Source organism: Apium graveolens, chromosome 8, assembly GCF_009905375.1.
Source record: "Apium graveolens cultivar Ventura chromosome 8, ASM990537v1, whole genome shotgun sequence".
Lineage (NCBI taxonomy): Eukaryota > Viridiplantae > Streptophyta > Magnoliopsida > Apiales > Apiaceae > Apium > Apium graveolens.
Window position 1 is genome coordinate 259,247,672 of NC_133654.1, and position 27,515 is coordinate 259,275,186.

The following is a 27,515-nucleotide window of genomic DNA, read 5'->3' on the forward strand; positions in this document are numbered from 1 at the left end:
ATATCACATTGATATCACTTGAATTCAAAACATCCTTAATAATAGACTTTCATTTTTTGTTTTTCCGATTTTTGCACTCATAAATAACCAGCTTCCCAAAATTGCACACCTGATCTTCCGGAAAAGCCTGGAATTTGTTATCATTTCCAAACCTTTCCCCCAGTCATCATCTCCCTCCTCTGGAAGCCATTTACTTTTTCCGGCCACCCTACGTGACTGAGCTCGCAACCAAGCTCCCCATTCCTTCTCTTCCGCACCTTTCTGACAACTAAATTTCCTCCGGAAAAATCGCTCCGTGTGTGATAGCATGCTACATCTGAAACAAATGTCACCAAGTTTTTCATACTTACATTGGACAATGAAATCTGCTGCATTTTTCCTAGTCACCTTCTTCCTTCTCTTGAGAGGTTTCCTGACGTCCACCTGAATTCTGACATGCATATAATCCTTCCATATTCCCCTGTTGTTATTAGGATCATATTCGATTAATGTACCAAAAAAATTCCCAAGCTATCTACCAATGGATTCCGACATAAACCCAATTGGCAAATCATGGATTTGAATCCAGAAATTCACAGTTGTTAATGGGATTTTCGAGGGATCCTCTCCCAAAGCAATACCACTAAGCACGAAGATTTAGTAAATTGTGAGACTTTTGATGAAGAACAAAATGAAATAATAATTTTGTTTTATAAGATGGTGAATACTACTTTTGAATCAATTTATCAAAACAATGCATCGAAGTTCGTATGAAGCCGTTTCATTGAAAAAATAACCAGAACTGTAGTAACAGTGGATGACGTGTCTCAGCTTATAGGATTTGTATTGCTTGATAATATTAAATTACTTGTGAAGTACTACAATACGCCAAAGATGATTAAATTATTGAATATGAAGTGTGAAAGATTCATACTTGCGAGAAAGATCGCATGTTATTTTACAAGAAAAATAACAGGACAAAATGTGACATGTGCAATGGAGATGGGTATAAAGTGCAAATAGATCCTAAAAAGTAGAAAGATCCAACGAAAAATATTACGTTACTTTCTATTATCATGAGATTGCATCATTTATTCAATATTGAGAATATTGCAAAATTTATAAGATTGCACTTATTGGACATTAAAGTTCAGTTCTAACCATTCTAAGAAAGTAAAGAAGCTAGTATTATATGATAGAACATGAAAGATAGCTAGTTGCCATTTATCACCTTCAAGAATAATCAAATTTTAAAGTCTAATTCATTTTAAATTAGACATTTAACCAATAATAATTGAGAAAATAAATCTAACAAACACTGATATTTTTTATCATATTTTAACAAATAAATATGTGTAATCAGATTTTTCAAATGGAAGGTAGCTTTGTCAACGATATAATTGTAAATAAATATAAAAATATATTATGAATTATAAAAAGTAGCGATTTAAATGGATTTTAAAGAAAAAAGAAAATTATAAATAAGTGAGAAAATTAACCCTAATTAATGTGGATTTCAAAGTTGAAATAGAGAGGCTTATTATAAGAAAAATTAATTTGGGCTTCACATTTAAATTGGACATGTCCATATGTAAGAAGGTTCTAGATGCAGTAAAGGCCCATCTTCTAGAAACAGGTCATGAGGGTGCACCCTACCTCCCAGCCCTACATATACGGGAGATGCGGCAGCTTTTGTAGTCAAAGAAGATGAAACACATAAGCTAGATAAAAACTTAGGGTATATATATAGAGATCTTACTTTCCTATAGTTTTTTAGGCTTTCAAGGTTCAGGTGGTTAACAAAGCTGATCGGATCGTAGATCTTAATTCATGGCGGCCGAGTTGAGTTCCAATGATGGCCGGGAAAGCACATGAGAAGATGATCTCCTAGTTCTTGTGCCAAAAGGTATACAAATAGATATATAAGGCAAGGAATTTATATTTATTATCATATCAGTCTATTGTGTTACAGAAGAGTGACTTCTAATCCTTATTAATTTCTTTTTCCTGTTTGTATATATCATGAATAGGCTATATAAAAGGATTATTCATGATACATCAAATTAGAGGGCTCTTAGTCGATCACAGGGGAAGACTTCAAGGAAGCGCAAGTAAGGTCATCCGTATATATGTATACGTGTGTTATTATTTTCTTTTTATATATTTACATAAATCTTGTGTCTTGTGGTCACCAAAAACTAATATGAGAATTTAAAGGGAATAAATCAGACGTTTTGGATTGTTGTCACACAGCTTTTTGATGTTTTGTGATATATGTTTAAATGACAGGACGTGATGCTGCCTTAATTGTGATCAAGGGCTTTCCAATCACAATCCATCAAGGGCTCTTGGAGAGCTATAGGAAATTCATGGTGACCAGAGATTCATCAGTTGCCAAGAGTTCAAAAGAAATCAACAACAACCAGAATGAACAATCTATTTTTTATTGTTTATGAAATAGTATCGCTAAATGTTAGATGTTAGACCATTGTGTAAATTGAATTTTTTTAGAGCAAGTAGTAATCAAAAAAAGAACACTCGTGTTGTAGAAACAATCCATATTTTATAATGTTTTTTGTCTTTCTTAAACTTTTTAATCATTACAAAAGGACAAATAACTAATCTAGCTTAAAAGTATATATACTTCCAGCATTTTAATGGTATTATCACTAAAAAATTATCAAAATATACTTCTCAATCCTCACACATACTCAAAAGAACATAATATTAGTGAAATAAATGACTAAACATAATTTAATATGTATTTAAATGAAAACTAGAAAATGTGATCTCCACCTCTCTTTCTTGTAAAATATTTTTAAGCAAGATTATGTGACTCTAAAATTCTCACTTCTCTTTGCATACTCTTATTGGTGGAATTTATAATAAAGTTGACCAAAATAACAATTTTAAAGTTTTATTAAAATAATGAGATGTTAAAAATAATTTATGAATTTATAACATTATAATATTTGTAAGAAAGACAATAGTTAATTGTTATATTTATTTCCTAAAAATTATAAGAAAATTTAATATTTATAACATAAAATGAGTGATAAATTCAATGGAACTCAGTTGAATATATAAATTAACACTCTTAAATACGACATGAAACCGTTGAATTTAGTGCCACTTGAGCCATTGAATTACATCTAACTTACCAAATTTAACTTTAAATATAACAATTACTACAAAAAAAATGGCTAAATACAACCGCCCAAAAAACGGTTGTATTTAGTTAAATACAACCAGATCCGGTTGTATTTAAGTAATTACAACCATTTTTTGGGCCGGTACTAAATGCTCGAGTCATAATTAGTAGACCGGTCGTATTTAGTATAGGAGCGGCTAAATACGACCGCTTAAATTCGACCGAAAGCGGTCAAATTTGTTTTTCACCTAAATTTTGAAAATCCCGCCCAAAAAATTGAATTTTTGAAAAAATTTAAAAAGTCCGCCTAAACTATAAATTCGACTGTATACGGTTGAAAACATTGTTATAAATTCGACCTAATGCGGTCGAATTAACGAGCATCAGATTTAAAAAAAAATCTCACCGGAAAATTTTCAGTTTCCGGTAAGCAGTCAACATCATATTATTAAACCGAACATCCAAAATCCATCCCACATTTCACCACTCTCGAATGCATCACCTTCGTCGTCCTCAAATCCCCACAATTCCCACACGCATCCAAAATCTTCACAAACAAAAACTCATCCAGAACAACACCCTCCTCCATCTCACAAAAAAGCTCCAAAACTTCACCCCACCTCTTCTCCCTCGAAACCCCACCAATCATAGCAGGCCAAGTAAACAAATCCCTCTCACGTAATTCATCAAACACCTTCCGTGCATCATCAATAAACCCACATTTTGCAAACATTCCAACCAATTTAGTCTCAATAAATGAATCGACATCACCCAACATATGCAAACTCCCATAAAGCTTACGACCCAACTCAATTGAATTACAACTTCCTTGGTGCCTATACATGGGTACATAGAAGAAGACATGTTGGTTTGTAGTAATAAATATTTTCTATTTGTGTGTATATTTATTTGTGTAGGTGTTTGTTGTGATTTGATGAGGATGAAGAAGGCGTTCGAAGGGTTTGAGAAAAGATGGAAAGGGGGGGAGAGGTGGACGGCGACAACAGGGGAGGACAGGGGCCGTTGGGTTTTAAGTTAGAAAAATATTATTTTTTTGTTTATTTATAAAATATAATACTCACCGTTGGATTATCTTTTGATACTTAAATTTGGTACGTTGGATCTAAATCACGCGGATTGCTGACGTGCCAAGCTAAATACGACCGCAATCAATTGAATTTAGGAGTGTCAATTTATAAATTCACTTCATATATTGCGTATTTTTTGTTATGAAAATTAAAATACAGATAAATTCTATAAAAAGTAATGTAATTTGTTAATTTTTTTCTTAAAATATTTTAATTTTATAATTCATTTTAACAACTCACTATTATAATAAAAAAATTGAAATTATGATTTTTATCAATTTTATGATAAATTCTATGAAAAAGCATGTGCGGTGAAATTTAGAATTATGTTTAATTATATATTATATGTTAAAATAATTGATATCTAATGACTAATTCTATTATCTTTTCCAAAAAAATTATCATATCACTAAAATATCAAGATTTATATATTATATTGATATGATAAAAATTTTAGAAAAAAATAAATATATTCGGTTTGCCATTTTAATAGTCAAAGTGTAGTTTGACCAATACTTCTAACTAGTGTTTAATCTCATATTGATGTTTCGATATTTTTAAAAATATGAATGAATGATCCAACCATACGGATGTCAAAATCAGTATATTTTAGTGATATGACAAAAATTTTTGAAAAAAAAATGTACTTGGTTTGTTTTTTTAATAGTCAACTAGTAATTTGACTCTTACTTCTAACTAGTATTTAATCCCATATTGATGATTCGATATTTTTAAAAATATTAATGGATGATCCAACCATACAAATGTCAAGATCTGTATATTTTAGTGATATGACAAAAAAATTTAAAAAATTAAATATATTTGGTTTGCCTTTTTAATAGTCAAAGAGTACTTTGACCAGGACTTCTAACTAGTGTTTAATCTCATATTGATGTTTCGATATTTTTAAAAATATTAATGAATAATCCAACCGTACGGATGTTAAGATCAGTATATTTTAGTGATATGACAAAATTTTTTGAAAAAAATAAATATAGCTGGTTTGCTTTTTTAACAGTCAACTACTAATTTGACTCGTACTTCTAACTAGTGTTTAATCCCATATTGATGATTCGTAATTTTGAAAAATTTTAATGAATGATCCGACCGTACGGATGTCAAGATTTGTATATTTTAGTGATATAACAAAATTTTTAGAAAAAATAAATATATTTGGATTGCCTTTTCAATAGTCAAAGAGTACTTTGACCAGTACTTCTAACTAGTGTTTAATCTCATATTGAAGTTTCGATATTTTTAAAAATATTAATGAATGATCCAACCGTACGGATGTCAAGATCAGTATATTTTAGTGATATGACACATTTTTTTGAAAAAAATAAATATATTTGGTTTGCTATTTTAACAGTCAACTAGTAATTTGACCCGTACTTCTAACTAGTGTTTAATCTCATATTAATGATTCGATATTTTTGAAAATTTTAATGAATGATCCAACCATACGGATGTCAAGATCTGTATATTTTAGTGATATGACAAAAATTTTAGAAAAATAAAAATATATCTAGTTTTCCTTTTTAATAGTCAAAGAGTAGTTTGACCAGTACTTCTAATTAGTGTTTAATCTGGTATTGATGTTTCTATATTTTTAAAAATATTAATAATTGATCCAACCGTACGGATGTCAAGATCTGTTTATTTTAGTCATATGACAAAAATTTTAGAAAAAAATAAATATATTCGATTTGCCTTTCTAATAGTCAAAGAGTATTTTGATCAGTACTTCTAACTACTGTTTAATCTCATATTGATGTTTCGATATATTTAAAAATATTAATGAATGATCCAAACATAGGGATGTCAAGATCAGTATAATTTAGTGATATGACAAATTTTTTTGAAAAAAATAAATATATTTGGTTTGCTTTTTTAATAGTTAACTAGTAATTTGACCCGTACTTTTAACTAGTGTTTAATCCCATATTGATGATTCGATATTTTTAAAAATATTAAAGAATGATCCAACCGTACGGTGGTCAAGATCTGTATATTTTAAGAATCATATTTTGACAAAATTTCCGTCAAAAGAATCTATAAAATATTATTCTAAATTTTTTATTTTCATAAAATATATTGATAAAATATTCAATTTTTTTCTAAAAACGGTCAAAAGTTAAGTTTATATTTGTTTAAGTGGCCTGGGTCCTTATTTGATCTTGTGACACAAATTCAAACTTGAGACAAAAATAAAACCTTTAGACTGGAGGGACAAAATCCGTCAAAAAGAACCCCATTTTTTAGGATTCAGGGTAAAAATTCCCTCAAAAAAAGCATGATGTGTTGTAGTGATTTCTTCATTTTTCTTTGTTAGTTATAGTGTATTTTCCGCCAATTTTTACTATTTATATTCCACAAAAAGCGACCAATATTGCCTTAAAACAATAAGTTATCATGAGTAGCCACATCAATAAATAAATTATTTTTAATTTCTTATTTACCAAATTAAATGCATATGAAATTTTATACCATTTGACTTTCAAGCACAGAACTTGAAAATCACCAAACTCTGGAAAATGTAAATCCTTAGCCTATCCCTTCCTGTATTAATACTCCTACTACAAAAAGGGCAACGTCCCTGCTATTTGTATGCAATTTTTATGTATGTATTTTTTCAGCCATGGGATCTCAAAAAGAGGAGCAATTAGAAATGGTTGCTTCAGCTAGAACAAGAGATGCTGCACAAGCTGGTATATTAAGCACATCCAAAATCCGATCATATGAATTTTGAACCTGACACACAAACAAAATTTCTAATATTAGTACAGTTTAGCAATTAATATCATAAAATGATTTCATGAGTTTTAATTTATATTGTGTGATACTCTAGCACGTAGTAATGATTTGATCTAGTATGGTTAGTAATTGATTAGCAATTCAGATTAATATATATGGCCATGACTAAACTTTTGTGTTATAGTTTATTACTAAATTTTATTAACATCATGTGCTATTACATGATGTGCTATTACATGTTATTGTATGATGTTGAGTATTATGCCATGCTAGTGTTGGGGATAGGAATTACTTGACATATTGTGTCTATGAATTAAGTGTCTTCAAACAAGTACTAAAGAGTCATAGATTCATGTGCACATTTTTGTGTTTGAGTGTACTGTTTGACAAGTTAGACCATATTATATTATTTTTTTTGGATTTTCATTGGTCTAACGTAATTAGTCAGAGGTTAATATCTACTGTGTTTAACTATAAATTAAGAATATATGTTTGTGACTAAATTTAATTATTGGCAAATTAAAATAACTTATTTATTTAAGTGGACAAATATTTTTTTAAGTTAATTGATTGAAGTAATATGACGATAGAATATTTAAAATTATAATTATGATGATAGAATATTTAATTTTATGAAAATTTTATCTGTCCAAAGGAAGGTAACATTTGGCCAAATTAAAATATTCTTGTGATTATAAGTATGTAACAATATTAAGTTTTTCATGTGAAAAATAAGTCGGTCCAAAGAATGGCATATTATTTGACAGAAATTAATTGCTAATACTTGATTATTTCGTGGAGAGTACCAATTGTAAATTAAATTTTATGTCCAAAGACTAAAATTTAATGTTGCACTAGGTATCTTGTGATGGTGTTGCTGCATCCAATTTCCAAAAAAAATCCCAATTGTTTCGAACTTTCCATTTTTAGAATGGAATATTTACGGAATCTTCAATATTTAAAATTTTATCACACTATTGTATATACTAATTTGAGCATTATGTTGTATATTTATTTTCTATTACAGTTACTGCTTTTGTTAATTCTGCTACCGCTCAATTGAGCATGATTCTAATATTGAATGGGACAAATTATGTCACGTGGAAAGGGAATGTTGAGATCGTTATTGGTTGTATGGATCTCGACCTTGCGCTAAGGAAAGAGCAACCAGTTCCCACTACGGATGATCCCAAAACGGATCAAATAAAGAAATGGGAACCCTCTTATCGCATGTGTCTGGAAATCATGAAGCGAATGATTCTAACTGGCTTTCGGGGCTCTATTGCTGAGAGCACAAGTTCCAAGAAGTTCCTCTCCGAGATTGAGCAATATTTTGCTAAAAATGAGAAAGCGAAAATGAGTAATCTTCTGTCAAAACTCGTGACGATGAAGTATAAAGGAAAGGGGAACATAAGGGATTACATCATTAGGATATCTAATTTAACATGCAAACTCAAGCAACTCAAGTTAGAACTTTCAGATGTGTTACTTGTTCATTTGGTTCCTATATCTCCGCCTCCTCAGTTTGGAAACTTTGTGGTGAGTTATAATACTCAAAAGGAAAAATGGACTCATAATGAGCTCATTTCACACTGTGTGCAAGAAGAATAGAGGGTTGTGCGAGAGTAGACTGAGAGTGCTCACTTGGCATCAAGCTCTCATGATAAGAAGGGAAAGAGAGGTAAGGATATTGCAAGTAGAAAACCCAAGCATCAATTGCAAAAGAAGCAGGATAAGGGAACAACCTGCTACTTTTGTAAGGGGGCTGGACATATGAAGAAGCAGTTCCAAATATGATGCTTGGTGTGTCAAGAAGGGTAAGACTTCTGTCTTTGTTTGTTCTGAAGTTAATTTGGCTTCTGTATCTAAGGATACTTGGTGGGTAGATTATGGTGCTACTACTCATATTACTTTCTGCCTTGAATGAATAAATCCGCAACTTTCTCGTTCCTTCCTTGGGAAATATGGCTATTTTCCACACGGTAGTTTTGTTTTCTATGGAGCAAAGGATCCTGAACTGCAACCACCTCATTTTCATCTCCAATGACCAATCTGAAGCCATTACATAGCGCTTCTTTTGCTGTATGAATTCCGGTCCAAGTGAAGCTTGATCCTGTGCCTTTAATAGATTTCAGGAAATGCACATCTGTGAAATATCAAGCTTTGAACAGTGCATAGATTTCAGGAAATGCACATCTGCGAAATACCAAAGATTGGGGGTGATGCATAAATTTCTAACAGTGCTTTCCTAAAAGAGCAATGTTAAAACCATGTAGAGTCCGAAATCCTAGCCCTCATTGACACTTGGTACTGCTCATACCCTCCCAGGATATCCACTTTATGCCTTTGTTATCAGAATTACCTGATTGCCACAAAAAATTGTTGATTAAGTGCTCGATCTCCGTACATAGAGTTTTTTGTAGCAGGAAGCATGCTATACAATATGCTGGAATCGACTGACTAACATTGTTAATAAGAACCAATTTACCTCCTCTAGAAATCGACTTACCCTTCCATCCTTGAATATGTTTCCACAACCTATCTTTAATAAAGCCAAAGACCTTCTTTTTCAATCTGCCCACTAACGAAGGAAGTCCTAGGTATTTTCTGTCTCCAAGTGCTTCCAATAATCCCAAAATTTCTACTAACTCTCGCTGCTTTTCCGGTCTCACATTCGAGCTAAAAATCACACCATACTTTTGAAAGTTCACTGATTGACTTGACTATTGTTCATAGATATTCAGAATCCTTTTAACATCATTAGCTTCTGCCATGTCGGCTCTGAATTACAAGAAACTATCATCCGCAAATATTAGGTGAGTAATAACTGGAGCTGTAGGACTTACCTTATACCTAGGGATGACACCGTTTTTGGCTTCTAGATTCATGGCATCCGAAAGACCTTCAACACACAATAGAAAAAGATACGGAGAAAGAGGATATCCTTGATAAAGCCCCCGTTTAGGGGTTATGGGGCCAATCGAGGAGCCCTTTAAACACACTTCATAAGACACCGTCGTAACACATAACATGACCCAACTAATCTATTTACTACAGAAACCAAGACTTTTCATACAATTTTAAAAAAAATTCAGTCCACCCTGTCATACGTTTTGCTTATGTAGAGTTTTAAAGCTACCTCTCCTTCCTGTCCTGTTTTTTTCCATTTCATATGGTGGAGCACCTCAAAAGTAACAAGATCGTTATCTGTTATGCTGCGTCCTGAGACAAATACAGATTGGTTCTCCAATATTAGGCCAGGAAGAAGCACCTTAAGACGGTTCGCCAAGACTTTGGCCAAAATTTTGTAGAGCACATTGCATAATGCTATAGGCCTAAAATCTTTCATATTATTAGAATCTACCTTTTTTGGAATTAGCACTTGATTTATGTGATTAATCTCAGCAGGAAATGAACATTTAGCGAGCCATGAGTTACAACATTCATATACCTCTTTTCCCAAGTTTTCCCAGAAGTTTTGAAGAAAGCTGGATTCAAACCATCCGGTCCTGACGCTTTGTCAGGATGCATTTGTTTCACAGCTGCAGAGAATTCCTCAAATGACATCTCTTGAACAAGCTTCTTGTTTTGTTCTCGTGAAAATCGATTTTGTTGAATACCTTCCTCCAGCCTCACCTCATCTGAAGCTTCAAAAATAGTCTGGTAATAATCTTGTATAATAAATTGCATACCTTCATCATTCTCCACTCTTTCACCTGCATCATTCATTAAATAATTAATATAATTCATCTTCTTTCTGCTCATTGCTAATGCGTGGAAGAGTTTAGTATTGGCATCCCCTTCTAACCAGAAAAGCTTGGCACGCTGCTTCCAATATGTTTTCTCCTGTAACAAGAAATTATTAAGACACTCTTCTTCCTCCAAATAAAGATTCACCCCAGGTGTGTCAGTTCAATTCACCAGATCAGCTATGATCTCCTTATGTCTTCTTACTTTTTCTCGGAACTTATTGAAAAAATGCTTCCCCTATTTAGCCATAAACGTAGAGACCCCATGCAGTTTAGGAAGTAAATGAATTGGAGGGATTTTAGACCATTAGCTCTGCACTTCTTTTTTAAAATCTGGATCCTTCAACCAAACATTTTTGAATTTAAACCGAAACCGCCTATGCAAAATTGTTGAACATACAAGCTCTAGCTGAATTGGCTCATGATCTGACCTTGTAGTATGATGAACAGATATGTTACACAATGAAAAATTTGTTTAGCCAACTTACCCTGCTAAAAGCACGATCCAATTTTTCACGGACCCAATCCTAGTTACCTCAACACTTCTCCCATGTATACTTTCCTCCACACAAATCTATTATGTAAGATCACAGTCCTCCAAAGCAAATCCAAACCCCTCCATGACACTCCAAGGGTTATCAGTTCTACCCCATTTATCCTCCTTATAAAGCAAATCGTTAAAATCCCCGAATATAACCCAAGGCACTTCAGAGACGCTCATACTTACGAGTCATACTACGAAAATAAATTCCTGGACTCTTTTATCTGAAATATCGTATCCATTAACAAGGAGTTGATTAACAATTAAAATTGTTTGATTATAAAATTCCTTCACCATTTCACTTTCTTTCATCTTTAGTAAATCAAACTCACCTCTTAGAGCTTGAAGTCTCACCATTTTTACTTTTTCTTCACCTTTGTAGGCCTTCTTGAGGATATCCCATGCCTCCTTTGATGTTGATATAGTTGAAATTCTCTCAAAAAATACTCCATCCACCGCTTGATAAATAAAGTAGAGGGCTTTCTTGTCCTTCTTTCGGTTCTCCTTTAAAGTGTTGAATTATTACAGTGAGAAATTGGCTTGATTCGCCGATTCTTCATAACCATTTTTAACTATTAATTGTAATTCTTTCCTATCAAATGTGGAAGTTGAGGTTGCAACATATTATTGATGGAAGAAATCACTTAACCTTGCTCTTGATACCACTTTGTTGGAACTTAAGTATAAAAGAGTTGGAGATTAAAGAGAAGAAACTTGTTCTCAATAATCCAGACAACTAACTCACAAAAAAAAGATATAAACTCACACTTGTATTTACTCAAAATGATTATATAAGACTTTATGATTACAAAGCTTGAAAGAGTGTCCTATTTATAGGATTCCATAGAAACTAGTAGAATATTATTTAATATAGAACTCCCTAGGTAGATGAAAAGCTAAAGGTCATGAACTCAAAAGACCATGAACTCAAAAGTCTTGAACCTCAAAGGTCTATTCTAGGTGCTTCCAAGAATATTCTATATTATTAATATAATAATCAATGTTTAGCTTATAATAATTTGAATAAAAGTGCCTTGTGCACTTCTTGTGGGGTTGGGTTCCCATGTGGGTCAATGTCATCGATTGCACAAATGACTAACCAATTCCCGACGGTGCCTTGCGCAATTGATAACTCAAAAATATGTCGAGGATGATTTAAACATAGTAAAGAGTTAGATCTTAATATAGAGCTCCTGATTATCATCTATAACTTATAACTTTTATCTTTCAAATATTATTCAAGAAAATGAATTCTTTCGAATGTATACTGGTTTTTGTTCTTGATGACATGTGAAGTGTAGAGTCTGTTGTATATTTGCATGTTCCTGTCTTACTCAAACATGTTGATTGTTGTAATAACCAGGCTCCTCCATAATATATAACTACGCTCTCCTACCTTCCTAAGTACACTTATGATCAAAATCTCTGGTAGTTAGAGTAACAATATATCAAACTGGGTAAAAGTTCAATGAAAGGTAATAACAATAGTTACGGTAAATTTTAAAAAGCACAACATAATGTATTATAAATTTTAAGTGATTCTTTTATTCTTGGCCGCTGTGACCTCTAAGATTTACAGTGTATGATCATAAATATCTCGCATTCTAAAGAAATTCATTTATCATATAGATTTTAATAATTAGTTTATACTTCACCACAGATATCTCAAAGCTACTCAGAAGAAGCCGCAAGCCAGAGTAGATTCGAGAAGGAAATCATTGCAGATCCACTAGTCATGATATCAGTTGAATTTCTTGGATGCATAGTAAAAATCTATGTTACTTCTTAAGCTGCAATTATTATTTACTTATTCCTTCCACCAATGTTACTTTCAAATTTCATTACTCTTTTATACTCGCTCTTTATCTTCTCTAACGAATAAGTTATACTCTTATTTTTAGTCCCCTTAGTAACACTCTTAGTTCTCTTGAAGCCACTACCCTGAAACTCACTAATTAAATCAAGAACAATACTTGATACATTAAATACGGATTTTAAGAACTATTCGGTAATTTATCCAGAGGAATTGTTATAGACAGAGCTGGATATAACTAGGTAGACACTACAAGAAACAGGCAATCATACAACAGTTTTGCACTCGTGTGATAGAACATTGAAAACCGGTTGTTTATACACTGCTTACAATCAGGATGACACAACGGTCGTTTTAAATAAACTATTGTTGGAACATTTTTAACATAACGGTATTTGTAGCAACAAACAACGTAGCAATAATTGTTTATAAACAGAAGAACAATAGTTGTTTATAAAAGCCTTAATATAAGTATTTCTTAGACAACGGGTAGTCAATGGAACGAAAAACTTCAAAACCAATTCCTTTATTATTCAAACAATGGTTTGTTTAAAGCAATAGTTGTGTAAAACCTTCTAAACCAATCCTCTTGATATTGTGTTCTAAGTCATGTCTTCATGAATTCAAACAACAGTTAATAACTAATTGGTGTTGTTGAATTGTTGTTTAGACAATGGCTTATATTTTGACATAATTACGTACTTGAGGTAATAGTTGTAATACAATGGTTACTTTTGGTTTTAAAAGCCATTATATTATTAGGTATAAGAAGTTTGCATATCAATTTCATATTTAATTAAAACCAGCTACATAAAACTAAATTAACTAAATTGCAAATTAAAAATCCAGAAAATCTAGACCCCTAACAAAACAAAATCAATTCCATACCATAAAATAATTACTAAACAAAACACCAACATAAAACACAAAAGTACATACCATAATTCCTACCATACCATAATCCATCAATTCGTCAATCCAAACCAAAACACAAGACAACTAGATCTACATACCAAACTACGAGAAATCCACCAAACACAAAATACATTATCTCAAGTCTATTTGTCACCAACTACATACATAAAACATCCATTTTATAATAAGTTCAAAAGAGTCTACTTGTCACCAACTACATACATAAAACATCCACTCTAAGATAAGTTCAAAAAAAAAGAGGACCTAGCTTGCACAATGTTTCATAAAATATATGGCAAACTCAACCCTAATCTCGTTGATGTCATCGTCAACCAAGTTTGACCTACGCAGCCAGTAAAAAATCATCCAAATTTTTTTATAAGTAACATGTTCTTCCCTCATAAAAATAAATATAAAGTGGATGAAAAGGCCCAAAGATAGTCAACTGTGACCTTATTAGCAAAGTCCATATCTTTATCATGAATGATTTCCATCTTGTATCGCATCACGATCCAACCACAATCCTTGTTCCCGGTCTGCACTCGATCTCCCTAAAATATCAAACAGAAATTTAAATATAGTCTCCAGTCTCCTATAATAACATAATTAATATGTGATCAGAAAAATGAATAAATACCGCCATTTTATCCCACAATACTTTCTACTTCAGAACCTTTTTAAAATCCTCCTTGTACATTTCAATGGCAGTGTAACCAAAATAATATTTATCAAAACATAAAATAACCACTGTAAAATATGGTTGGACAAGGTTTACAAGTCTGGACAAGGTTTACAAGTCAAGACTTAATATAAAATTTTTATAAGGTGAACTCTTACTTGTCAACTACAACAAAACTGGCCATTTACGACGGTTAACTTACGACGGAAAAAAATGCGCGCAAAACTTACGACGGAAATACTTGTTCGTCATAATTATTTACTACGAAAAACATTGTCCGTCGTAAGTTAATTATTTTATTATTAAAACTATCAAGAATTGAATAAAAAAAGGATGGAGTCAGCCACGTGGAAGAACAACGCCATTCAACTTACGACGGAAATCTAATTTCGTCGTAAGTTAATTATCTTATTGTAATTAGCTCCCTAAAAACTTAATAACATGAAAAAAAATCTGCGTTTGATGATTTAAGTATAACTTACGATAGAAATTTTGTCGTAATTGTTCCCACCAACCACAATAAATGCCATATATACTAGTATTTGTTAGCCATTTGAAAATAATATTATTTACAGAAACTTACGACGGAAAATACATTCCATCGTAAGTTATAAAAGAGGGAAATTTAACTTTTTCCCTAAATTTTTGGCGGTAAATTTGATTTTTCTCAAATTTTTGGCAGCCAATACTTTATGATGGATTGTGTCGTAAATTAGCACATGATTTTTGATATTTTGAATTTTAAGAAAAAATATTATTTCATGATCCAACCATATTAATGTCAGCATTTATTTGAAACACCAAATAAACACCAATTCAGGAGTTAGTTGTACAAGTCAAACTAATGTTCGACTATTAAAATGGAAAACCAAATAAAATCATTCTGATATGACATTTTTAGTTATATCACTAATATATATATATATATATTTATTAAAATCCATATGGTTGGATGCTTAAAAATATTTTTAAAATAATTGAAACACAAATTCAGTATTAAATACTAGTTAGTTGTACTAGTCAAACTCATCTTTGACTGTTAAAATGACAAACCAAATAAAATTATTTTGATATGAAATTTTGGTTATATCAGTAATATATATCTATTGACATCCATACAGTTGGATCGTTGAAAAATATTTTTAAAATAATCAAAACACCAATTCAGTATTAAACATTAGTTGTACTAGTCAAACTGATCCTTGACTGTTAAAATGGAAAACCAAATAAAATTATTTTTATATGAAATATTGGTTATATCACTAATATATATATATATATATCTATTAACATCCATACGGTTGGATCGTTGAAAAATATTTTTAAAATAATCGAAACACCAGTTTGGGATTAAACACTAGTTAGCTATACAAGTCAAACTAATACTTGACTGTTAAAATAACAAACCAAATAAAATTATTTTCATATGAAATTTTCGTTATATCATTAATATATGTATCTATTAAAATCCATATGGTTGGATCGTTGAAAAATATTTTTAAAATAAACCAAACAACAATTCAGGATTAAACACTAGTTAGCTGTACTAGTCAAACTAATGCTTGATTGTTAAAATGGCAAATCAAATATAATTATTTTGATATGAAATTTTGGTTAAGTCACTAATATATTTATCTATTGAAATCCATATGGTTGGATCGTTGAAAAATATTTTTAAAATAATCGAAATGTCAGTTAAAGATTGAACACTAGGTAGCTATACAAGTCAAACTAATGTTTGACTATTAAAATGGCTAACCAAATTAAATTATTTTGATATGAAATTTTGGTTATATTACTAATATATGTATCTATATTGAAATCCATAATGTTGGATCGTTGAAAAATATTTTTAAAATAATCGAAATACCAGTTCGGGATGAAAAACTAGTTAGCTGTACAAGTCAAACTCATGCTTGACTGTTAAATTGATAAACCAAATAAAATTATTTTGATATGAAAGTTTGGTTATATCACTAATATCTATCTGTTGAAATTCTTACGGTTGAATAATTGAAAAATATTTTTAAAATAAACCAAACACCAATTCAGGATTAAACACTGTACCAGTCAAACTGATGCTTGACTGTTAAAATGGCAAACCAAATAAATTTATTTTGATATGAAATTTTGGTTATATCACTAATATATATTTATTGACATCCATACGGTTGGACCGTTGAAAAATATTTTTAAAATAATCGAAACACCAATTCTTAAACAAAATCGATGTCAACTTTCTGAAAATGAGTTGTTCCGCTTTGTGAAAAAATAATCCCCGAAAGCATATACATGATCAAATGTTGCGTGTTGCGGTACATGAAATATTAAAATATCTTTAGATTTTTATTTATTTATATATTTATTTATTTAAATATTTATTTTATTTTTAAATTAAAGAATTATGTATATTCTTTTTTAAAAAGTACTTATTTAAAACAGGGTTAAATGATAAAAAATAAAATTTAAAATTGATCAACAAATATTTAAAAAAAACATACATTTAAAAAATTGAATTTTTTTTGAAAGAAAAATTAAATAAAATTAGAAAAATTATAATTGAAGAGGGAAAAATGATGGGCAAAAACCCCACCTTCGATGAAAATATTGGAAAAGTCTTCAAGTTGCTCTCCCTCTTCCAAACTCTATCAATTGCCGCAGGATTAATTAGGGTTTCGAGTTGAAGGGTTGGAGCTTTGATTTATAAGCTGAATTAAGGCTTTGATTTAGGTCAAGCTTGGGCTGGGATTTGCCGATCTAGATTCAAGCTTCGAGTAACAATTACGGTTTAAGGTGTTGTTCTCCTCTAACTTCGATTTGTATTTAGGGGTTTAGTTTGTGTTTTGGTTGAACCAAATTTTTGTATGTTATTTTTTGTATATGTATGTGTATATATGTATATCTCTCTTCACGCCTCTATTCATCACTCCATGTCTCATTTTCTTTTCTTCGGTCTCCTTATATCTCTCCCTCTGTATCTCTCTCTGTCCCCCCTCTCTTTGCAATAGTTGTTTTTGTGTAAAAGGATTCATTTTATGATTTTGAATTGATTCATTGTGTGAGTCTGTGAATCTGTGCGTGTGTGTTTAGCTTTAATTTGTAGTTATTCGAGCTTGTTTTAGTAAAACGTATAATGTAAAAGGTTAACCTACTTAATATGACATTTATCATATATAATGGACTATACAGAGCTTTAAGTCACATAAACACTGAACTCGACTGGTAAGCAACAGACTCAAAGGATAGGCTAGAAATTTGTATATAAATTGTTTTCATACAAGCCATCTCCACCTCTTTTACTTGTTTTTTATTGCACTTTCCCCACTCCAAGCTGACCTTGACATAGAAGTCATGAACTTATTGCCATTGGTCAGTAATTATTTGAACTGGGGATAGAGGTTTTTAGACATGAAACTTTTGTTAATTTGCAAGAAAGAATACATGTTTAATATTTCACAGGTTCTAATGAATCTTAAACTGTTTTAAAATGAATCTACAAGATGAACAGTTCTAATGAAGCCAATGTTGTTGTTATGTCAGGGTACCTTTGTTATGGTTACCAAATGGTCAAAACATTCATTATTGTAAATTTGGTTTATGTCATCTAATACGGTTAGGAGACAGGAAATTACAGTTTTTTGAAAGATATGAATTTCGTGGAATATCATTTGAGCAGACTTACAGCCTAATACTCATTTTTTTGCAGCAGCCATAAATAGAAAATTGTTATAAAAGTGAGTCATCCATCTATGTCTTCTATTTTTTTCTCATGATTTGTGTACCACATTGATTATCTTTACTTTTTATTTCAGTTTTAGCCATACTAAGATTCCAGTTTGAATGAATGGAATATATGTTACGAGCCCTTGCTAGTTTTGCTTTCTGGGGTACTATATGTTCTAAATATTTCTCTTTTTCCATTTTTTGCTTTATTTCCGTTACCAATATGAAATGCCTACTATTATTTTACCAATTTATAGGGAACCACTGTTGTGGATAACTTATTGAACAGTGATGATGTCCATTATATGCTTGGTGCATTAAGAATGCTTGGCTTACGAGTGGAATAGGATAATGCAAATAAAAGAGCAATAATTGAAGGTTCCTCTAGTCTATTTCCAGCAGGAAAGAAATCTAAAGATGAAATCGAGCTTTTCGTGGGAAATGCCGGCACTCAACGCGTCCATGGACTGTTGTCGTTACTGTAGCTGGAGGAAATTCTAAGTATTTATATCAAAAAAAAAATTCACACTTGTAAGTATAGTAGCGTGGGGCCTTTGAAGGTGGTAATGCACTCATCTAGGAGCCATGTGGCAGTAAGCAGTTTACCCTTAAGCTTACTGCCAGGACAGTTAGGGAATGCCTTTCCAAAGTATTTAGATAAGCACACTTTTAGGTGCAAAATGGTATGTCTAATACTTGTGGCCTGAAAAGAAAAATAAAATATTCCAGTCCTTTAGACTCCTCTGGAAGTTGCAGTGGAGGCCGCTGGTTTCTTAAATCATCAATCTACATGCGGAGGACGATATACAAGCATCTATGCTTAAATTCGTTAATACACAAGTCTTGCTTATATTTTTACTTGTTAGTGTTTTTTATGTTTGCAAGATGGTGCCTTTTACGCGGGGGCAAATGTAATATATTTTATTTTATTTTTGTAGGAAGAATTTGAAATTAAAATTGATTATGGGTGGTATGCGTATATGCCTATGTGGGTTTCCTACGCTCTTTTGAAACTTATTTGTTATATATTTAAATGTTAAAACAATCATGAGCTCATTATATCATTATGGTTACTAATTACATACTATATTTTATAGGTTCACATATCAATGGAATACTTAGCAATGTAAACACTGAGAGACCTGGTGCACCAAAGTATTCAACAACAAAATGGGTAAATGAATTTTGTATTAATCTTTGTTGAATCAGAATCATGGAAAGATGGGTTTGTTTATTTGGCTTTGAGAAGAAAAGAATTGTGTGCAACAACGTACAACCAATTGCTCAAGGACATTATATTTTGTTGGATTTAGTGGCTTCGACTTAAGTTTTGTAATGTATTGTATAATTGAAATGACTTTGTTAGCTAACTTTTAATATTTTTATATATTTTTTTGTACTTTATAATATTTGAATATTATTCCAATTATAGTGAAATAATATGAGTTCTTCCGCTAGTTTTGATTGCTTTTTGTTTAGCATTGTATTGAATTTAAAAAATGGCTGGAAACTAGAAAGTCAAAATTTGGCTATTTTGAAAATACAAACTTATGACGGTTATTCATCACATATTTCGTCATAAGTTACTAATTTACGACACATTTTTCCTTCATAAAATTATGTTTTATCTTATTAAAAGTAGGTCACGTAAAGTAATAACCGACGTTTTTTCCGTCGTAAGTACATAATTTACGAAGTTTTTTCATCGTATTTTGGTATCTTACCACGATATATTTCGTCGTAAGTAGATTTATTATTTTATTGATTATGTGGGCCCCTACTTCCTAACTTGCGACGCAATTTTATCTTGTGACGAAAAAATAAACTTACTACTCGACCAAAAACGACGATTTTTTTCCGTCGTAAATGGCTCAATTACGACGATTTCAGTTCAAAAAAACCGTCTTGACTAACATCAAATAAGTCATTTGACTAGTTAGTTCAAACCTAACATCTAGTAAGAAAATCAATTTAAATCTGTTAAGTCATTTGATTACGTTTATTTTAAATTCAAAGCTGTCAAGGCATTTGATTACGTTTATACAGAACCAATGCAATTAATATAAATTTCAACATCAAATATTATCGAGTTTAACTGTACAATTGAACCCATTTCTTAAAAATACAACCTAAATTCTTGAAAAAAATTAATGAAAAACTGGCAAGGCTTAATAGCTTAATAGCTTGGGATAGTATAAATACTCACACATCATTGTACGGAAAGAGAAAATGTTGCCATTTCCTAGAATTTTTAAATCGTTTATACAATCCACGCACCCACTGCCACATCCAATAGAACCAATTGTTCCAGGATCTACAAAGCTAATCATGTTCACTATCTTATGCTTCTTCACATATTCATTCAAGAATTTACAAATTAAATTATGCAGTCTTGAGTAAAGATTGCCATATTTATTCCTATGCTATATACTCCGAAAAAAATCTTTGAATAAAAAGGCAATTGACAGAGCCTGCCATTTCACCTCCAGAGCATACTGCATATATATCAAACATGATTTACTTCTTTGTAAAGCCAAATGCTTCTTTGCTTAGCTCAAAAGTAATTGTTGGGCCACCACTCAAGGCTTCCTTTGTCCATGTCCACAAACGTTTCATTACAGAAGGATAATTCGGACCAATCTCAATAACAAGCTTTAGTTTAACATCCTTAATTACTTTACACGTCTTCTTCATTTTCTTAGTAGGGCCTTTCTTAGTTTTCTGAAAAAAGTGCAAATCAAAATAGTAAAAGAACAAATTAAACGAACACATACTAGATATAATAACCATTATGAAAAAGCAATATGACCTTCGAGGCCAAAATATAAGAAGTACTTGCATTGTTTTCTACAACTATCATGCTATAAAGTTCCCATGGCTTCTTGTACAATCAAAATTTCATCCCGGACGGGGAAGGAATCTTAGCATCTCCTTGAATGACTTTAGTAATAGGAACTTTTGCATTCTTTTCTCCAAGACATACTACATGTATAGTCTGCTCATGTCCTTCGGGAACGTGTACTTCATTAATTGTTGCACAAATAACAACGTTGCTCAACGATCAAAAAACCAATTGGCATGCAGAACTACCCAAAGAATCCACTTTCATTTCCTTACATGTATTCTTTTCAAAAATGGTCCTTCCATTATCATCCTCACCTTCCACCTTTTTATTATCCTCAAGCTCTACCGCTTAATCCACAAATAAATTATCTATCAATTTCATATTTTTATGAACACCTGCATTCACATCTACATCAGCCCAACCCTTAGACTGACAGCTTGCCTGCTGGGAATTTGGTTTCGGACTACCATCATGTTGTATACCATTTTTCGACGAATGTGCATTTAATTTTTCAAATTTAGCAGCCCAAAATGCATCTCTCTCTTTAATAATTCTTGGAGTCTCTCTGCCATGTACTTTTGCATTGCCCTGGGTACCCTTCCTTCCACTGTCTTCGCTTTCTTTTCCGTCGGAAGATCAAAGTAAACTGACTGCTTCACACGAGTTCCCTGATCATGTACTCTGCCTCCGGGCTCAGGCTTACCGAGCACCATTGTTAACACATCATTAGTACCTTTAACTTTGAGATTTCCTTCCTTAACCTCCTCCTTCATCTTTTTCTAAAAAAATTTTGAGTAACATTTTTCTTACAATATGTTTGAATCGTAGATGTTCCCAGATAAAAGTCCATTTTTTATGTACATAACATACTTCTATAGTTTTAATAACAAAGATAAAAAATGAAAGTTTGCTTATAGTTGAGAAAAAAATATTTAAAGCATGAGAAATTGATTACGTTGAATACAAATATAAATAAATAACTTACAATTTCCTTAGCTTTTTATGGAAATTCGTCATTTAAAAAATTACCATCATCGTCCATCCTTGCTGGGATCTAGGTGTCCGATCGATCTACTTCCTCTGCATCTGGATGAGATTCAGTCTGCATTTAAATATAGAGGATCACCTTCGTAATAATATAAACATGCTTGTAAAATTAGTATGAAGCCAAAAATGTGCATGTTGTTTGATTATCACTAACCTATTCATTCTCGAGATTAGCATAACCTTTTTGAGATATTTGATGTGGATATTTACTCAGCTTCCTTTTTTCTTGTTGTTTTTTATGAATTCACTTCATAAAAAAGCAGCATTAAGGTTAGAAGATTATAAGTAAGTAAATATTAAAATTAACATAGCTAAGTAGAAATATACTAGAAACTAAGGTGACGTGCGATCAACCACAAATATGTCCCAGTGTGATTTTTCTCCTTTCGGTTATTTAAAAGACAGTCGATGTATATTGTTCAAATTGACATCGGTTATTTAGAAAACAATCGATGTTTATTGTTCAAATTAACATCGGTTCTTTGAATACAACCGATGTCTAATAGGTTATAGACATCGGTTTTTTATTTGTAATCGATGTTATTTTATAAATATTGCTTGTGTGTTATAGTTTTAAATAGGCCTAATCGTCCTAATATTATATTTCTGAACTTGACATTATACAATTATATAACATCAATATGAATTAGACATCAGAAATTTTCCAAAAATGATGTGTAATATTACATAGACATCGGTTTTTAACCGATGTCTATGAGAAAATACATTTAACATCAGTCACGAAAATATCATACATTTTTTACATAGACATCGGTTTTTAACCGATGTCTAAGGTCTTTTTTCTAGTAGTGATTGAACACAGTGAACGTCACATCCTGATCCAGCACTCGCATAGTGAGCTCACCCTTCTGCACATCAATCAAGGTTTGACCCGTAGCCAATAAAGGTCTTCCCAAGATTATGGGAATCTTCTTCTCTTCCTCGGTTAAAAAGGTCTTCCCGAGGAAGAGAAGAAGATTCTCATAATCTTGGGAAGACCTTTATTGGCTATGGGTCGAACCTTGATTGATGTGCAGAAGGGTGAGCTCACTATGCGAGTGCTGGATCAGGATGTGACGTTCACTGTGTTCAATCACTACTAGAAAAAAGACCTTAAACATCGGTTAAAAACCGATGTCTATGTAAAAAATGTATGATATTTTCGTGACTGATGTTAAATGTATTTTCTCATAGACATCGGTTAAAAACCGATGTCTATGTAATATTACACATCATTTCTGGAAAATTTCTGATGTCTAATTCATATTGATGTTATATAATTGTGTAATATCAAGTTCAGAAATATAATATTAGGACGATTAGGCCTATTTAAAACTATAACACACAAGCAATATTTATAAAATAACATCGATTACAAATAAAAAACCGATGTCTATAACCTATTAGACATCGGTTGTATTCAAAGAACCGATGTTAATTTGAACAATATACATCGATTGTTTTCTAAATAACCGATGTCAATTTGAACAATATACATCAACTGTCTTTTAAATAACCACAAATGATGTGCAAAAATTGGAGTTTGACCTAGATAAGGAAGAATGTAGTACTTGGTCTGCCGACATTTAAATTCTCTCCTTTTTTTCGGCCGATCTAATACCAACTTTCTTACAAACTCATGTACAACATAAGCCATCTACATACATATATCAACAAATTAAAGTTAAAAGATGCTTGTTAATGAAGAAAAAATAATAATTATAAAAGTTAAGAATATGGTAGTTATTTATATTCGGTTTACCTGCACACAGTCCCAATTTTTGTCTTTGTCTCTTTAGGAACACATTTCCAAGAATCATGACATATCGGGGTTTTGGTTCTTTCCAAATCACCAATATATGATTTCATCTCTTTACCTTCATCACCAAATGGATCTCCTTTCGCATTAAAAGACACGGTAAGTTTGCTCCCTCGGATCTTGCGTGTCACAATTCGGTGCATCGTTACACACCCTCGGTTCAATAGTTTTAGTCCCTGAGCATTTTCCGATGTGGTAACAGCTTTTTCACATTTTCTTTTTTTTTTAAATTTTCTTTCGTAAGTTTTTAGAAATGGCCTTCTTCACAGTTTTTGTGGGAGAACTCAATAGAGTGGAGGTCTTGGTGTTTTAGGATTTTGTCTTTCTTAAAACCCTTAGCACAGTCATTGCCCTTGAATGGGGTGAAGATCACATCTTTTTGAACCTATTCATGTGACGCTTCCTTTTTGGAATTTCTCTTGTCTGCTTTGGTCTTCTTCTTAGTATTAGAAATAACCTATAAAGCACACAAACAAAGAATAAGTACAACATTAACATGAGTGTAATCTGAGTAAAACTCAATACAATCGCGTGATTAACATTAACATTAACATGATAATCTAATTATAGAAATAAAAATTGGACAACAGAGAGACATGGTTTTGTTAATCACTTACAAGAAACACAAGTTTTTAACATAACACTCAACACTCCATAATTGCATGTAAAATTTCATCAAGTAAAGACAATTACATGAAAAAATTTCACAAAAAAAGACTGGTCATCTTAAGTATGCCATATGGTATGAAAGACTGGCCATCTTAATTACCAATGGGGTTGTCTCATTCATATTCAAATTATTACTTCTTCTTTCTTTTCAAGTCTAAGATTATTGAATTATGGATCCTTCTAGTTGTTTTGTTGCACTATTGTTCTTTACAAAAGTTCTCCAAATAAGAAGAATCAAGCGGGAAAAGTTCCAACTATAAAATTTATATATTTTAAGTATGGAAAACCAGGGCATATGACGAGGATTATAAAGCACCAGCCCCAGTCAGTGATGCACTAAAAATCAAGGGATCTAATCCGATAATGAATAAGTCTCCAAGAGAGAGAGTTTACGATATGACTGTGAAGTATGTTATTTAGAATATGAATGTGATGGAATGAATGATTATTGTGAATACCTTATGTGTTAAAGTAGTGGTAGGTGTGGGAGCAACCTAATCATTTATTTCTCAATATTTTATTAATAAGTTGAATTACCCTATGGAATTGTTAAATGAGATCATGATTATAAAACTAGAAAATAAAGAATGTGTAATTGTTAAATAAGTTTGTGATGATTTGATATCATTTAAGATAGGAGAACTTGAAATTATTCTAGGAAATGGACTAACTATTTAAGTCTGATGCTCAGATAGAACGTCATGATAAGAAGATAATTCTGAAGACGCCTGATAAGAAAGTAGTGAAGTTTAGAAGTCGAAGGAAAGAAAGAAGTTTTTAACAATGATTCAACTAAAAGGTTATGGTGGCAAAAGATGTGAGCACTTTGTTGATTATGTGATAAATAGAAGTCAGGAGCCAACAAAACTTGAAGATTTCCTAGTAATCAATGAGTTTCTAGAAGTGTTTCCAGACGAGTTACCAGGACTTTCTCCAAATACAGAAATTTAGTTTGCGATCGACTTAGCACCTGCAACGGAACCAGTGTCCAAGGCCCCGTACAGAATGGCGCCAATTATAATGAAGGAGTTAAAAAAGAAACTGCAAGGGATGTTAAAAGAAGGAGCAATTAGACCTAGTGTACCCTATGAGGTGCACTGGTATTATTTGTTACTATGGACGATGGAAGCATGAGTTTATATGTCGACTAGAGAAAGCTCAACATGTTTGTTATCAAGTACAAGTATCTATTACCTCGAATTAAGGATTAGTTTGATAAGCTGAAAGAAGTGAAGAATTTTCCGAGATGGATTTAAGATTTGGGTATTATCAATTGAAGATTGAACCTGGGGACGTATCAAAGACAACTTTCAGAACTAAGTAGAGTTATTATGGAATTACCCTTGTATTTGTGCTTATAGACGATATTGTGGTTTACTCAAAGTTAACGGAGGATCATGCAAGGTATTTAATGATAATTTGGGGAGTCTGAGAAGAAAAAAGTTGCATGTAAAGTTTTCAAAGTGAGAGTTTTGATGGTAGGAAGTTTAAGTCTTAGCATAAATAGTCGGTGATGAAGAAACCAAAGTGGATCCAACAGGGATTAAAACTACTATGAATAGAGAAAGACCAAAAGTACCAACAAAAGTGAGAAGTTTTTAGTATTGGCAGGATAAATATCAAAAATTTGTTCAAAATTTCTCGAAAATTACGACACATTTGACGAAGCTCACTAGGAAAAGTGACAATTTTATATGGAATGAAGAAGTGTGAAGAAAGTTGTGAGGAGTAAAGAAGAGATTAATCACGACACCTATTTTATCGCTTCTAGATGATCAAGAAGAGTTTGTAGCCTATAGTGATGCTTTTTATAAGGGAGTAGGTTGTGTATTGACACATCATAACAAATTTATTCAACATGCATGTAGACAACCGAAACCTCATGAGCAGAAGTATCATAATCATGAATTCAGACTAGCATTAATAGTATTCCGTTTGAAGATTTGGAAAACATTATATGTATAGAGAAAAGTTTGAAATTTATATGGACCATAAGAGTTTGAAGTATATATTCACGAGGAAAAGAAAATATAGTGGTAACACGATAAAAAAAAAGGAGAAAATGAATGTGTTGACTGCACCAGAAGAGTTACCTATGGGATTTCAAAAGTTGGAATTGGAAGTCGGAATTTATAATCCAAAAGGAGCAAGGAAGTGTAGTATGATCTTTTAGCCAGAGGGGTTAGATAAGATAAAGAGATGTCAAGAGGAGATAATGGATCATGATGTTAACAAATTAGTAAGAGGAAATTTATGCACTCGGATGAATGATCACAGTATTATCAGATGTTCTTCCAGAATTTGGATGCCACAAGTGATAGAACTGAAAAATGAGATCCTAAAGGGAACTCACAATATTGAGTATTTAATCTATTCAAGAAATGCCAAGATATACAGAAATTTAAAGAAGGATATTGCTATCCAGATAGGAAAAGGAAATTGCAAAATGGATCAGGAGGTGTTAGGCATACCAAAGAATTAAGGCGAAGTATAAGAGACCTAGTGGATTGCTGCAACCATTAGTGATGCAGAATGAAAATGGGAGCGGAAGCATATTGCTTTGGGTTTATAGTCAGATTACCAAGAACAAAAGGGAACCACGATGCCAATTGGGTTATGGTGGACAAGCTAGCTAAGTTGGTTCATTTTCCATCTATTAATGAAAGATTTTCATTGGACAAGTTGGTTCGCATGGAATTGAAGGAGATAGTAATTCGTCATGGAGTTCCCGTGTCTATGGTAT

General features: G+C 31.9%; 2 protein-coding genes across 2 annotated transcripts; one reads left to right on the forward strand and one right to left on the reverse strand.

Moving 5' to 3' along the window:
- Nucleotides 1–3,578: 3,578 nt before the first annotated feature.
- On the reverse strand, nucleotides 3,579–3,974 carry LOC141680760 (pentatricopeptide repeat-containing protein At1g19720-like). The gene has a single exon (XM_074486892.1). The coding sequence runs from the start codon at nucleotides 3,972–3,974 to the stop codon at nucleotides 3,579–3,581; it is 396 nt and encodes a 131-aa protein (XP_074342993.1).
- A 2,882-nt stretch (nucleotides 3,975–6,856) lies between these two features.
- Nucleotides 6,857–8,583, forward strand: LOC141680761 (uncharacterized). The gene is made up of 2 exons (XM_074486893.1): nucleotides 6,857–6,926; nucleotides 8,000–8,583. Exons 1-2 carry the CDS (start codon nucleotides 6,857–6,859, stop codon nucleotides 8,581–8,583), a joined length of 654 nt encoding a protein of 217 aa, XP_074342994.1.
- The last annotated feature ends 18,932 nt before the right edge of the window (nucleotides 8,584–27,515 follow it).

Bases quoted from the DNA above. Each gene is read 5' to 3' on its own strand.
- LOC141680760 (XM_074486892.1), bottom strand. From the start codon at position 3,974: ATGTATAGGCACCAAGGAAGTTGTAATTCAATTGAGTTGGGTCGTAAG.
- LOC141680761 (XM_074486893.1), top strand. From the start codon at position 6,857: ATGGGATCTCAAAAAGAGGAGCAATTAGAAATGGTTGCTTCAGCTAGA. The intron at 6,927-7,999 runs GTATATTAAGCA...TTTCTATTACAG, and splicing joins AAGAGATGCTGCACAAGCTG to TTACTGCTTTTGTTAATTCT.